General features: G+C 42.4%; 1 protein-coding gene across 3 annotated transcripts; it reads right to left on the bottom strand.

Annotated features, from left to right (window-relative positions):
- Positions 1–742: 742 nt before the first annotated feature.
- Positions 743–14,690, bottom strand: urb2 (URB2 ribosome biogenesis homolog). Of its 3 annotated transcripts, none has more exons than XM_034529490.1 (12): positions 14,599–14,690; positions 13,854–13,994; positions 13,186–13,362; positions 11,853–13,030; positions 11,618–11,756; positions 8,963–11,486; positions 8,488–8,648; positions 8,126–8,236; positions 6,755–6,997; positions 4,521–4,617; positions 3,597–3,724; positions 743–1,690 (listed from the first exon to the last, which is right to left on the bottom strand). In XM_034529490.1, exons 2-12 carry the CDS (start codon positions 13,977–13,979, stop codon positions 1,493–1,495), a joined length of 5,082 nt encoding a protein of 1,693 aa, XP_034385381.1. In that variant the 5' UTR covers positions 13,980–13,994; positions 14,599–14,690; the 3' UTR covers positions 743–1,492. The 3 variants fall into 3 exon arrangements, with proteins under 3 accessions (XP_034385381.1, XP_034385383.1, XP_034385382.1); XM_034529492.1 differs by lacking the exon at positions 14,599–14,690 and adding an exon at positions 14,493–14,574; XM_034529491.1 differs by lacking the exon at positions 14,599–14,690 and adding an exon at positions 14,261–14,484.
- Positions 14,691–14,764: the final 74 nt, after the last annotated feature.

The following is a 14,764-nucleotide window of genomic DNA, read 5'->3' as shown; positions in this document are numbered from 1 at the left end:
TGGCATAACCTCGTGACTAACCCTAAAAAAAACAAGCCTCCATTTTCTGCAAAAACTGTCAAAAGAAGAGTGAACTGTCGACTGAAAACCCGTTGAGTCTTCAGCTCAGACTTCAGAGTTTATAAAGGAACGAACTGAACAGACGAGTCAGAACAAAAAGGTATCCAGCATTTCTGACAGCTGGTATGTTAAAGCCATTTCCTGTCTGAAATTCCTCAGTTGAGAATATTTTACTGAGGCAAAGATGCTCTTCGGGGAAACAAGGTGTGCACTTTTCTTTGATAACGTTATTCTGTAAAGTTATAATCTTTCCATTTCCAGGCATTTTTCCATAAACCTTGAGGTGAAACATTGTCACCTGTAAGAAATATTTCAGCTGGTATGATCAAAACCTTATTTACGAAGCATTTATTGTGCATGCAGGCATAGTGGCCGTTTCATATTTTTCTACTTCACTATATTTATCTGATACATCATTCCTTGAATACAATTTCCTCTAGTTATTTTACAGCAACAGAGCTGTGAGTCTTTATCCTAATTAATCATTTGGGTCTTGTTTTGTGTCTAAGGAAAAACAGTTCATTTCGTCTGCCTCTTTACTAGAAATAAAAATCATAATCCTGTGATGTTGTCACAGTGGACATGCCAGTTAAAGATGGATACTTCCCATATTGTCCTTTTTAAAATCGTCCCACACAGTTCCTTTCTGATCTTATAGGCAAATAAACACGCTCGAGACTGCTTTGAATTTCAAATGGTGTGTTAAATCATTAAGTTTTAATAAAAACAATGGGCAGAAATATACAGTACATAAAGCATAATTCACATATATCCATATTTTCTAAAGACATTTTATGAAATAAAACTATCTTTAAATTATAAAACACAATATTTCACACACCATTTGTCATGGATGCAGCGAGTCATTCTTCCCATTGTTCCTCTAGTTAACGGCTGTTCCTCCAGTCAGCCGTGGGCTGTATGTTGAAGGTGTAACCAAAGAGTTGATAACTTTGTGTTTGCAGGCAACAAATATGAACCAGTTACTGATGATCAGGCAGTGATGATGCCTACGGGTGTGGTTAAATCAAACTAAAAAGACATTTTGGAGCAATTTTGGATGCCTCCTTTGAACCATTTTCAGCTTTATGTATTAAAATACTCAAATAAGTGAAGGTATAAACAACCTTTAATTTTGGGATGCCACTGTATTTATTGATTATTGTATTTATGTGCAGAATTCAAAACAATAAACGGATGTATCATTTACCAATTTAAAAAACTGGTGACAACTGTGTTTAAACTGTGTACATTATATTTTATCCACAAGCTGCCATGTCTCAAGTCAAAATATTCATCCCACCCCAAGATTTCATCCCATTCAAAGCAGAAATTGAATATAAACACAGTATTTTCATAGCAAGAACATTTATTCTAATTGAATCAAATACAAATCTAAAGTAAATTTGGAGAGTGCTTGTTGTGCTTGAGTTCAAACGGTGTACTTCTCCTCTCCTTGCCTCTGTGCTTTGTGGTAGTGGGTGTAGCTGGTGTAGAGCTCATTGAACACCACTCGGACTCCCATCTGCAGTCCGGCCACCAGAAACTTGATATCCTGCTCCCCGCACAGGTCTAGTATCCGATAGATGCCCTCAGTTAGATGCAGCTTAACGTCTGGTCGCAGAGTAACCTGAAGAGGCCAAGAACAAGAAGAGAGCAGAGGAGACAAACAGGAAAGACAGGGGTTTAAATGGTGAGGTCAAACCATGTTCATAATCCATTTCCTTAATAATAGCTTTGTTCCAACATCCATGTGCCTAGTTACACCAGGCAGCGGCTCATCTCTTCTTCCACATACACTTTAACCGGATCACGTTTTTATCACTGGCAACATGAGACACAGCCAGAGGGACCGCCTGAGGCAAACCTATCAAGCCACAAATTATGTGCCACAATAGTTGAATATTAATTTAAGTCTCACATCCAGCTTCATAAGCATGAGTCTCAATTTGAATGGCATTAAAAGACAGACAACATCTATCCTGGCAAAACATTAATTCAAATGTTAAGAGCAGAACTCCGAAGGGACGAGACTAATCATCAATTAATTACTCCCGTTTGGAGCAGGAACATCAAATATTTAATGAGGCAAACGGAGAAGAGGGTTGGTTATAAAGAAATAGTCCATGAACCTGGATATAAACCCCGGGGTCATCAGAAAGAAAAACGTCCTAAAGAGGCTCAATAAAATATCATCACCATATTGTCGTTGTGCTTATTTTCATCCTTCTGTACTCTCGATGTGGTATTAACTTTATAGTTATCATTCACTCTTCTTGTTTTTGTGATGGTTGCTCTGAACTAGACTGAAAAATGGACGATTTCATTTTAAAAACATGTTGAGGTTCAGAAAATGTTCACACACACACTCCAATTCTACCCGTGTGACAGAACTCTCTGTGCTGGTGACTGATACGCCAACTATCTAGATCCCGGGTGTTGTTATCGGACCTTCCTGCGATACCTGAAGAGAACCAGGGTCCAGCAGCAGCTGATAATTTATACTTAGCACGTATGATACATTTTGTTATATTGTACATTAAATCCTCTGTAGTTTATCTCCGCTGCTTCTGTATTTCTATGATTACTTTGTAGCATTGCTACTTACTTTTTTTCATTCTGACGGCTTTTTCTTGTTTTTGTGTTTGTTGCTATATGGACTTATGAGTCTGAAATAAAAAAAAAATAAAAAATATATATATATATATATATATATATATATATAAAAAATAGGGTTTTCAATAGAATAGCAAGTCCATCGTGAGACAAATCCCTAGATTCACAAACTCCACCAGCATAAAAACTGTTTTTCTAACTGCAGCTCTCTGGTTTAATAACACCTGGCGGCTGCACAGACGGTTCAGTTCGGCTAAGAGCCATGAGAAACAGCTCTGACACAGAGATGGCTAAATTACTCAGACTTTCAAAGAGGTCCATATCTTTGAAAATCCCCATTAGAAGCACAATAGAAATCCAATTTTAGGATTATTAGATGAGCTCAAAAGGATCCCAAACACCTCTTCCTCACAGTTTATTTCGGTCTGTCTCTCTGTCCATCTGTCTGTCTGAGCACTTTCTTGTCTTCCTCTCAATGTGGAAACTGCTGCGTCAGGTTGGCGTCATGTTAAATACCGTCTCGTAGCAGAGAGGAGCCACGTTCACCGACCAGACGTGACTCACTGCTCTGTGGGAATATTTAGCATAAAGCACATGGAGTTACAGTAAGTTCACTCAGATTTGTGAACATTCACAATCTGGCCAATGGAAATACCATCGTTCTCTGCTTCTGAGCGTCAGCATCTCTTGTCACTCCGCAAGCTCAACAAGCACCACCAGACAAACTGTGCTGGATCAAAGGATCAGCTGAGATCCTGCTGCCTCATTCATTCATGTGTGTGTGTGTGTGCATGGCTGTGGAGAAGGGTTAGGAACCATGTTGACTCTAGATGATACAATGACTGTGTGTGTGTGTGTGTGTGTGTGTGTGTGTGTGTGTGTGTGTGTGTGTGTGTGTGTGTGTGTGTGTGTGTGTGTACCTTCTGCAGCTCTGTGACATACTGAGCCACCATGAAGGCCGACAGTTTGGTGAAGCTCTCAGCTGTAGCAGCAATGTGAGAGTACATCCTCTCGATCAACCTGGAGCACTGGAGATAAACGTCACCTTCTGGACGTTAAAGGAAACAGAAATTGATGTTCAGAGTTTTCATTTGAAAGAAATACAAATATGGTTTGTCAATTTAGATATCACTCCCAGGTATAGAAGAGGAATTACAGCTTGGACTTTGTTCATTGGACTGGCTTTTCAGTAGCATGTGTCTACAATGTTGCTCATACAACACATGAATTGAACTACTACAGCTTACATGTGATGAAGTCATGAAGAAATGAGGTGATTAGAGGAGCACAGAATAGGCTGCACATACTCTTCACAGACTTGCAAAAAGAGCATACTGATTAGCTTATTATTATAATTGTGTGTGTTAACCAAGTAGAGATTTATGCAACAGATGTCTGCAGTTTACAGTGGATTTATAATGAAAAGACTAACCGTTATAACATTTGTCTATTCCTGGAAGGCTACTACCGACTAGTTGCAGTAACAGTAATTTCCAGTAACAGGAACAAAAATTAGAAAGACTTTATAAAGCATCAAACTTACTTTCCAGTTATTTATTTAGAAATTGAATAGTGCAATTTGTTACAGGACATCAAACACAAGCCAGACCCAGATTGAACAGTAGATGTTTGTTAGCATGTAAGAACTTCAGGGTTTATTCCACCAGGGCTTTTTGGACTTTAATAAACTTTCCTATTACTCTCGCTCAGCCTACTTGGAAAAGCATTGGGTACTCTTAAGAGAAAACTACCTGCTTTTCGAAGTAGTGTTTCGCTCCAAACATTTTTCTTCACATTATTGTATCGTAATATAACAAGTCTTTAATAGAGTCTGTAAGTGTCACCTGTGTCACTGTCTCCTCTCTGCCGACCCTCCTGCATGATGGACGCCACCAGACGATAGAAGACATTTAAGAATGACGGAGCTGCGTTCAATATCACCTAGACATCCGAGAAGGAAACATACAATAAATATATACAGTAAAACATTTGTAGTAGAAATGAGTGGAATAAACCACTCGTGTTGAAGAGTTGTTAGTTTTCTTCTCTGTTTGAAGCCTGCAAATCTGCTCAAATGTGGTCACAGGCATGACAAATGGTAGAAAAGCTGACCAATGGAGCAACTCTGCAGCTGAATGGTTACAGGGCATGTGACTTGTGTCGCATTGGGTTCCCCTCTTTCACCCCTCGGTGCCCAGCCTGCCTCTGCATTTTCATTTATCAATAAAAGGCCACAAAAAAAAAATTTGTTTATGAATGAAAAATCTCAATTATATAGACGGATGTACAAATTCTTTGTTGAGGACATCCGACTGACTACAGTATGACTTCACATTCACATGAATACCACTCTGCCACACCAACTTCTCCATCTCCCATCTCTTAAAATAAAGTAGCTCTAGAGTATTGTACACTCTCATGACATCACTTTATATTGTAGAGGAGATTTGATTATTTTAAAAGAAAACAAATATGTAGGTTAGATTACAGGGCAATTTGTAGAAAATTGTACAGAAGACTTGCAGAACACGTCCACTTAAAAAAAACCACTTTGCAACGTCAGCAAATTGCATCATTTGCACTGCTTGAGTGATAACCGCCATAAACTTACAGTCCAATAAATGACTGAGGTAAAAGTTGGATTCCCACAAGAGCTACGTTTGCATTTCTGTCCACACCTCTCCCTCTGTTCTCTATTCAAGGCCGACAGTGGAGGGATGAAGAGAGAGAGAGAATATAAAAGAGGGGAAATTATGTCACAGCTCTAATTGGGCCTCGGTAATGGTTTCCATTGACTTAAACCAGCTCCATGCCAACCACCGTTGCCAGCTCCCCTACCTCTGCTCTCCTCTATCCTTCCCCCGTCCCATCACGCCTCCTTTCTCCAGTTTACTCCCCTGCTTTTCTACTTTCTCCAGAAACTTCCCTTGTGCATCGCATTCAAATCAGATCTTGTCGTTTGCTCTCGGCCTACGACTTCACCATTCATTTTCATGCCCCAATCTTCCTCTATGAATGTACCCTCTTCTCGGTTTTATCTCCCCCACCCCGTCTCCTCTCCTGTACCGCAGTCTTTTGTCCACAAACATCTGATATCAGTTAGCGGATTCTTGCCCGTTTGATTCAATGCAGCTGTCCCGTTTCAGCCGTATCATTTCTTTGTTTCTGAACCAAAAGAAGTGTCAAGATTCAAAAAATGATCACCTTAACACTATCGTAACATAAGTGCAACGCATAAACAGAGCAAAGGTGTGCGTGTGTTGGAATGTGGATTCCAATTTAAATGTTTAGCATTTCTAGTCAAATGTCTTTCTATAAAGAAAAGGTTTTTTAGACTTTATAAGGTTTTCGTGTAGCTGGAGCATGACTAGTGAATTGCAGTATCCTTTATTTAAAAGCGACATTCCTCTGAGGCATCCTGTGGGCTGAGCAGCAAAGTTTCAAACCACATTTTCTTCAAAGCAGGTAGTCAATCCAGAAGCCTTGAGCTATAATGAATTTCGTTACAGAAGAGTTACGTTTGGTTTCATAAGTGGAGGGCCACAATGGGTTCAGATATTCTTATAGTACTCAATAAATAATGTAGTATCTTTACTACAAAGAGAACCATCTTTGAATGCATTATCTTGGACTTATGGACATCATTACACAGAGAAGTGTTCAGCCAACCCTCGACGATATAAATGGAAATGGGTGGCACATAATAGTAGAAACATTTCTCAGTATGACACATAATAATAACCAACTGCATCACAAACTACAGCCTCCAAACTGACAATACAGTTGAATGAACACTGCTCTTTCAGTTTCAACAAAAACTGAACATTAAAACCTTCATGAAGGTTTATTACAGGTCTGCAGGATTACACCACAGTAGTTTGAGCTAAGTGTACCTAAGAAACGGGCACTGAGTGTAGATATGTGCCATCATTCTTTTAAACGGTCTCTCCGTCCTCTGTAATGCTCTCTAATACACTCATGGCTCCACGGTGCATATTTACATTTACATTCATCTCCTGTCACTTCCTCTTGCTTTGCTTCATCACCCATTCACCCCCGCCCATCTACCTCTTCATACCTGAGGATGACACTGGATGATGGCAAACAGCGCCTCATGAACTGCCAGGAACGCAGCTTGGTAGACGGATGGGGTCAAGTGGTCGAGGGGCAACAACTGGAGCGCTCCAAGGACCAATGTGACGTGATGAGGGTTGCTGATGAGCCCCTCCCCCTGGCGCAGCAGTGAGGTCATTGACGTCACCGTAGGAACAGTAAAGGGAAGGGTCAGCGAGGCGTCCTGAGTGGATGATTTTACGAGGAACTGTAACAAAGAGAGATATGCACACACAGAGTTAGAAGAGGGAAACATTTTCAGATACAACTGAGAGAGAAAGTAGCTGTAATTTCAGACAGGTTTAAAGCTTTCTAAAAGTAATTCATATCAAATTCAATACAAAAATGAATAAACTAACACCACCAACAGGCAACCATTTTTTTTTTTAAATCTCTGGCAGATGTAAGCCTCGGGGGGCTCATGAGTTTGTGTGTGTGTGTGTGTAGTTAAGCAGATTGCTGTGTTGTCTGTCTGCTCCACCCACCAGAAGGCCTGATGGAAAACACATTGACCAAAAAGAGCCTCAGTGGAATTTACAATGAACAGGCATTCCAACGTAAATCAGCAGACTGGGATTGTTATTTGACTGAGTCACTCAAGACCACTTTCACATGTACTTCCAGCACACTGTCACTAAAATGATTACCGTTTTAAGAACATGCTGTAAAATACTTAGCGTGTTACTGTCCCCCTCTCAACATTCCTGTGCAAGTCATAGGGAGAATGTGTGCTTTATGATCTACCTTTTGTCTTCACATGGAAGAAATATTTTAAATCACAAGATTATAAAAATGTAATGACAGGAATACCTCTATCCAGAAAGTGCACTATTAAGACAACTCACTCCATTTTCTCAAAGAATTGACTAAAACATGTACAGAGCAAGCCTCAAAAAAAGGTGTGTTTTACAAATATTACTGTCTTACATCCTCAATTCAGGGATTTCAAACGTGATATGGTCTGTCTTTGGAAAAAGGGCATTTAGACAGCGCGCAAACACACACACACACACACACACACACACACACACACACACACACACACACACACACACACACACACACACACACACACACACACACACACACACACACACACACACACACACACACACACACACACACACACACACACACACACACACACCACACACACACACACACACACACACACACACACACACACACACACACACACACACACACACACACACACACACACACACACACACACACACACACACACACACACACACACACACACACACACACACACAAATTATTTGATGTGTATGCAGCATTCTACTTTGTGTTTGTGTGTGTGTGTTTTTCTCACCACCATAGCAGATATAATCTGTGGTGCAATGAGCCACAGAGCTTTAGCGCAGGGCTCAGGTAACTGACAACAGGACACCAGCTTAGTGATGATTGCAGCAGATAGCACTTCCTGGAGAACAGGCGGAGAAAAGGGAGACAGAGAAAACAGTTTATATACTAGATATTCAATGTCACAGCAAATATGATTAATTGTGGAAAAAAAACAAGGCAGAACTTCCCTCCCAATAAGTGAGAGATCTGCTCAGGTAAAACATTGTAATTGCATCCCAAAATGAAATTCAATTTAAATCTATTTAAACAGTTCTGGGGTATTTAAACATCAGACAACAAGATGTAAAAGTGATCAGGAGTGAGCCTCACCCTGTAGTTTCCTGCCCTTAGCTTGCCAGTGACCAGTCCCTCTCTGATCATCAGCAGCAGCAGGTTGAATCGTCCTGTCGTACTTTTCTCCACCAGGTGGCGTAGCAGCTCCTGCACAGCTGGTTCCAGCTCACAAACATCATTCTCAGAAAGCCAAGAAGCTGAAAGCAAAAATGTGTCACATTTAGGATGACACGTAACTGAAATGCAAATCTCCATCCAGTAAGATCGGCAATGAGACTTTTGTTTTATAAGCTTTAGTTGTTTGTGAAATATTAAGTCTCCTTTTGAAAAGAACTCTATAGACTATTTCAACATTAACACTTATTATCCAAAACAGCTGTCATAGAATACACTAGATGTAATCAGTTGTAAACTTAAGTCAATATATGCAACACGCAGATGTAATTAATATTTAAAAAAACACTGACTGATAGCACAGGTATACGTTTGTTCTTTAATAAAGTCCATGTACCTGTCAGCAGTCTGTGGACATTCTGTAGTATCTGCATGTACAGCTCATTCAACTCCTTTTCTGCCTTCTCCTTTCCTTGCTCCTCATCCCTCTCTTCTCTCGTCTTCTCCACTGCTTTGTAGAAAGCGGACAGGAAATGGAGAGAGGAAACCAGGAAGTCCAACGGCCTGTGAGCACAACTTATTTCTTTGAGGATCTGGTGGCAGAAGCCCCGATAGAGGGTCATATGACTCAGGGCGAGCTGGGTGTCATTCTGCTTGTTCTCATCCTCCACTGAATGTGAGGAAAGTTCACAGTGCAACATGACAGTAACAACATCGACCATAAAGGCTTGACCGAGGATGCAGGCTGGTTGGATGACTGACTGGCTGACCGTTTGGGGCTGTAGGACGGATTCAACAGCTGGTCCCAGTGAAGCAGTCATTCTTGTGAGCATTTGAGTTAAAGTTTGATCCATTGGTTTACTTCTCCCCAGGGCAGAGGTCATTGCCTGGGAGAAAGAGGTCAGCGATGCCAGCAGGATATGAACAGACGAAATAGACGCTCCTGGTTTATCTGCCACAGCTGAACTGGATGCCACAATTTGCACCTTTGCCATTTCCTTACTGGTAAGATAGGAGACAAACTGCTCTAGGTTAAGTCGAACACTTCTGTTTCTGTTTATAATCAATTGGACCAAGGACCTGATGAAGCTCTGCACTGCTTTGATAAAATCCAACCAGTCAGAGCTGCTTGTGGCTTGAAATCGTCCATTGCTGCTCTGCCAGAGGAGAGAGGACACAGAGGCCTGCAGCAAAGTACCACCATGGATGAGCTTCAAAACACTTTGGAAGTTTCTACCCTCCAGAAGACAAGTCATAATCTTGAGCAGCTTCAGTAGGAAGAGGGCATCATCTCCAGATCCAGCAGGGTCCACGGCCATCTGGTCTAACTGACTAGAGGTGGAGGCGAGCATGAAGAGGAGGAGGAGGAAAATAGAGGAGAGATCCTCAGAGTTCATCCCATCTGGGTTAAGGTTTGTTAAGATTTGGAGTATGTCTACCAGCTCTTTGCTCTGGGCGGCAGTCAGCAATACAAATGCCTCTCCAGTCTTTGAGGATGCCAATATATCCTGAACTATAGCCTCTCTGTGTGTGGACATAGGAGGCTGACTGGCATCACTCTCTGAAGTGTTAGCTCCAAATCCTTTTTCCTGAAACTTCAGGAGTGTAGGACAAGCCTTGGCTACATGAGCTGCCTTGAGAACACTGACAATCCATTGTGTGAGGGAACACATTGTGGCAGAGAACAGTGAAGGCAACTCAGCAAGAACGGGACTTTGGAGAAGTTGTGAAGATATGAGCGAGACAGTAAGACAGACGGTCGGCCGGGCCTTCCCTCCATTGGTCTGTCTGTTGAGCAGTGAATTGACAAGCTTGTCTGCTACGCAGCCCACATCTTCTCCACTCAGGTAAGGAACAATCAAAGGCAAATTGGATGTGACAAGATGCCAGTGTGCTACATGGTTGGAGTTGGCGTTCACACTTGCTATCTGACCGTCCCATACCTGCTCGCCATCCAGACTCGCCTCCAACTCTGATTTCGCTAAAATAAACTGGGCTGCTGTGTTTAGCAGTGCTGCAGTGCTGGGTTCAGAGAGTAAGGAGGTATCTAACAAAGCTTTCTTCATCTGTTGCAAAGTGAGGAGTTTCAGGAGCAAACAGCTCATGGGTCTGCGAGACGGCAGTAAACATGCTGGAACAACCTCACCAGATAGGAGACTTTTTATTTGGGTTAGGACAGGAGCACCGTCTTCAGTCTGACTTGCTGGTGCTGTCTGGAGAGATCTGTATTTGCTGCAGTGGATACTAAAGAGCGTGTCTACTTCCACCCAGGTGTATCTGAGGAGGAGAGCAGCCTCCTGAGTCTTCTGCTCCCACAGTGCTCCCACTTTAAACTCTGAGGCCGTCTCTGACTCTTTGGGCACCAAATTCTTTTTGCCTTTCCCTGGTGTCCTTTTAGCTAACCTTATATTAGTTTGTCCAGCCTTCTTTTCTGTTGACAGCAGATGCAGTAACTCCATAGCTACCTGTTGCATCACCTCCATCAAACCTTGACTCTGCCTGACTATAGTAAGAGGTGAGGCAGTGTCTAGAGTTTTCAGACTAAACAAAACAACATGAAGCATATGGCTGAGGGAGAATAGCTTCATAGATGCATCATCTCTCTCTAGGTCTACCTTTATTTCTCTATTCTCCACTTTATCATTTCCTCCCCCATCAATCTCCATATTCTCTGCCTCCCTCACCAGTCCAGGTAGTATACATCTCTTGATGCTCTCCAACACTAATGAGCAGATCTCTAGGCTCTGGGAAGCGGGAGTGTCCAAAAGACAAGTCCTGAGCGAGGCGGAGACGCTTTCAGATAGCAGAAGAGGTCGTAGGTCATCCAGTGCTGGCTGACAGATCACAGAGAGGAGCTCAGAGAAGAGGTGAGGCAGCTGACGGAGCTTAGTGTACGTTTGGAGGAGACTGCACACCATGAGCTGTTGGGAAACAAACATTTTGTCTCAGTCAAAACTAGTCTTCTACACATTTTAAATTCTGCATTTGCAAGTATTTTATTCAGTAGATTTTTTTATAATTACAGAACGCAATTGAGGATTCAAATCATTACCTGTCTGGCCCGTTGCACTCGTGCTTCGATGCATTCGGAATTAACCCAGGCTGAAGATAACAGCTGGTCCAAGTCTGGTTCAAGAATCAAATGGTTGAGACACAACAGCATCTTTAAACAGCGGTACCACGCTGGGATGCTATAGAACAAGACAAGAAATGTTTTCACTGTATGACCAAGAAATAGGTTACACAAAAAAGCATTAAGATTATTCAGAATATACACACACACACACCTTGGCTGGACCTGGTTGAAGAGCGTTTGTGCCAAAGCTCTGTAAAATCTGAGTTGGACCTCTTCATGTCTGATCTTGTCTGCTGCTACATTGTAAATATCTGCTGACAGCGACTGGCTTAGCAGGGACTCCAGAGCGAGCAGAGCCAGGCTCCAGCTCTCTGGGGAACAGAGGGAGAGTGGGGGAGACGTCTGCCCAGGGGACACAGAGACTGGCTGGTCTGCATTGGCAGGTGAGGGTGACTGTCCATCAAGACATACTTCCAAGGCCGGGACCAACCTGGTGAGGAAGTAAAAGCACAGCATCCTGTGGGCCTCCTCACTTCCTCTTTTTTTTGCATAGCTTTCCAGAAAGAGCTTATACAGCAGAGACAGTGTGTTTGACTTCACAGCGTAGTGTAGAGGCAGCTCACAGTAGCCCAGAGCACTCAGTTTGGATAGTATGGCACTGACTGGCTTCACGGTGCCTTTAGCCCCTCTAGGACCACGTTTCCCAGAATCAATTTTAGATGGAAGGAGCTCCTCCGTGTACGAGGTCAGGTGCTCTGAGGGAAAGAGAGCTAACTGAAGGATGGCGTCTATCTTGATTCGGATGTCTCTGGAAAGCTGCTGACGGAGGCCCAGATGTGTGTGAGAGGTTGCAAATTCCCCAGAGGTCAGCAGGTGTCGGAGTAGGATTAAAGGTTGGATCAGCTGGTTGGTTACCATAGTAAAGACTCTGTTGGGATTGGCTTGTTGTCGCTGAACTGACAAATAACATGACAGCACCTGAAGCAAGACCTCAAACAAATTAGCTGAACGGATGTTCTCCATTGGCCTTGGAGGGGATGTATTAGCATCCAACGCTGGCTGATCTGGAGAAGTTTCAATGATCAGCTCAATTTGGGAACTGTCCAAATCGCTAGTAGGCTGAGGTTGAAGACACTCAGTCATCACCTCATCTTGCCGTGTAATGGACTCAGTCATCAGGGGTTCTGTGAGCAATGGCTGTTGTAGCTCACGGCAGGCCAGAGTGCAGAGCTTAACCAGGAGATCGACAATGAGTTCATACTGGGTGGTGAAGACGGATGAGAGCACAGGAGAAGAGAGAAGGCCCTGACACACACTGAGTATGGTGGACACAGACACCATATTCTTAGGGCCAACACGTGCACACTCCTGGAGACGGTCCAGCAGCAGCTAGAGGCATACAAAGAAAAGAGGTGTCAGTAAAACCTTCAAATATTAATGTCAACGCACCCTCTTTTGGGAATATGTACTATAACGAAAATACTAGTCCAATATGAGATAATCACAAAAGGAAAAAACAATGTTGTTGCAGTATTGGAGCACACCTGTGCCATGTTGAGCCTCAGGCTGATGGTTTTTCCCTGCTTGAGAAGAGAGTGGAGCTTTCGGCTGTGAAGCAGATCGTCGAGATAAAACCACAGTCCTTCCAGAACATTCTGAGAAAACTCCACCTTCTGATTGTACCGCCGTGTCAAGGCGTGAGTGCACCAGTCCAACAGCACCTACAGTGGAAGAGGGTCAAGACAGACATGACAGATGGTAGACTATGTTACTTTTTTCCTATTCCAGAAATGACACTGATGTTTTTTTTCATAAACTTCTCAAATGAATGAACAGCAATCAACTAGTCGAAAAGATAGCTATGTACAAATCCTGAAGACTACATTTGGTGTAAAAAAAAGAATCAAGTTACATGCACCAAGATTGATGCAAATACAAGTCTGTGAAGGCTTTAATTTAGAAGAAAGAGTGTTGGATACATAATATCTACAGCCAATGTTAATTAAATAATCAACAAGACTAATGTCTGTAATTTAAGTGCAGACAATGGTATTGGTCTACATTCTGGATTTAAGTCATATAGTGAAAAACTACGGTGGGCAACTGAATACAGAACATCTACAACTACTCATGGCTTGAGGTTTCAGGCAAACATAATCATTATCATTCTATGAGGACACAACCATCTTTGTTACACAACTTCAGTGGTTACCTGTTCTTTGTTAGGTAGCAAGCACTGAGAGGAGACCCAGGCAAAACGTGCCAGCTTTAACTTGTCCTCCCATGGAGTCTGAGAACTCTTCAGTTTCAGATGGATACCTGAGTAAAAGGCAGCCATCGCTGCAGCCCGAGCCTGAGGAGAGGGGATAGAGAAGAGGAGTTAGGAGGTAACACAACATCGGGTCAAAGGTGAATAATTGTAAGTTTTTTAGTATTATATGGATCTTATCTTTTGCCCTAATAAAGTCATTATTAGTATAATAGTGTTGGTGGGTATTCATTTAATTTAACAGTGATACACTAAATGGGTCAGACTAGAGAAGAGGTTAAAAGAATCTGTATTCATATAGCAATGGACATTGGAGGTGTTTACATTGAAAAGCATGCGCAAACACCCACCCAGGACTGTAAATATGTACATATCTCTGTAACCGGCAGTAACCTCTTAAAAAACACAACTTTTCAACTAGAGATTGGTAAAACGTTAACACAGATCGTTTCCAGTCGGTCTAATAGCGTCACCCCTCCTCATATAGCGGCTTTAACAAACTGACTCGCTTAGCTTCCGTCAGTTAACCTAGCTAGCTACATAGCATGTTCTTGCTGTACTCAAAGTAACGTCAGCTAATACTGGAGCTTGTTCTTGTCCAGACGGAAGCAACCCATCCCTGGTCTCCAGTGTTCCTTGTCTAAGGGCAGTTACACACACTTGTGATCACTTAGTTAGTTAGACTTACGACTTTTTAACCCGCACGTGCCTCCTGTTTTCAGATGTGGACGAACTTTAAACTTTCACCCTGCCGGTGAGGCAGAAGCAATCGATAGAGGAGTTAACGTATCGGCCTTGTGCTTTTTGTCTTCACCATTCACTCACCGCAGACCCTGGGAGAAAAATATCTAATG

This window comes from Cyclopterus lumpus, chromosome 3, assembly GCF_009769545.1.
Source record: "Cyclopterus lumpus isolate fCycLum1 chromosome 3, fCycLum1.pri, whole genome shotgun sequence".
Classification (NCBI taxonomy): Eukaryota; Metazoa; Chordata; class Actinopteri; order Perciformes; family Cyclopteridae; genus Cyclopterus; species Cyclopterus lumpus.
Note: the sequence above shows the minus strand (reverse complement) of the source record. Positions and strands in the feature narration are given on the sequence as shown.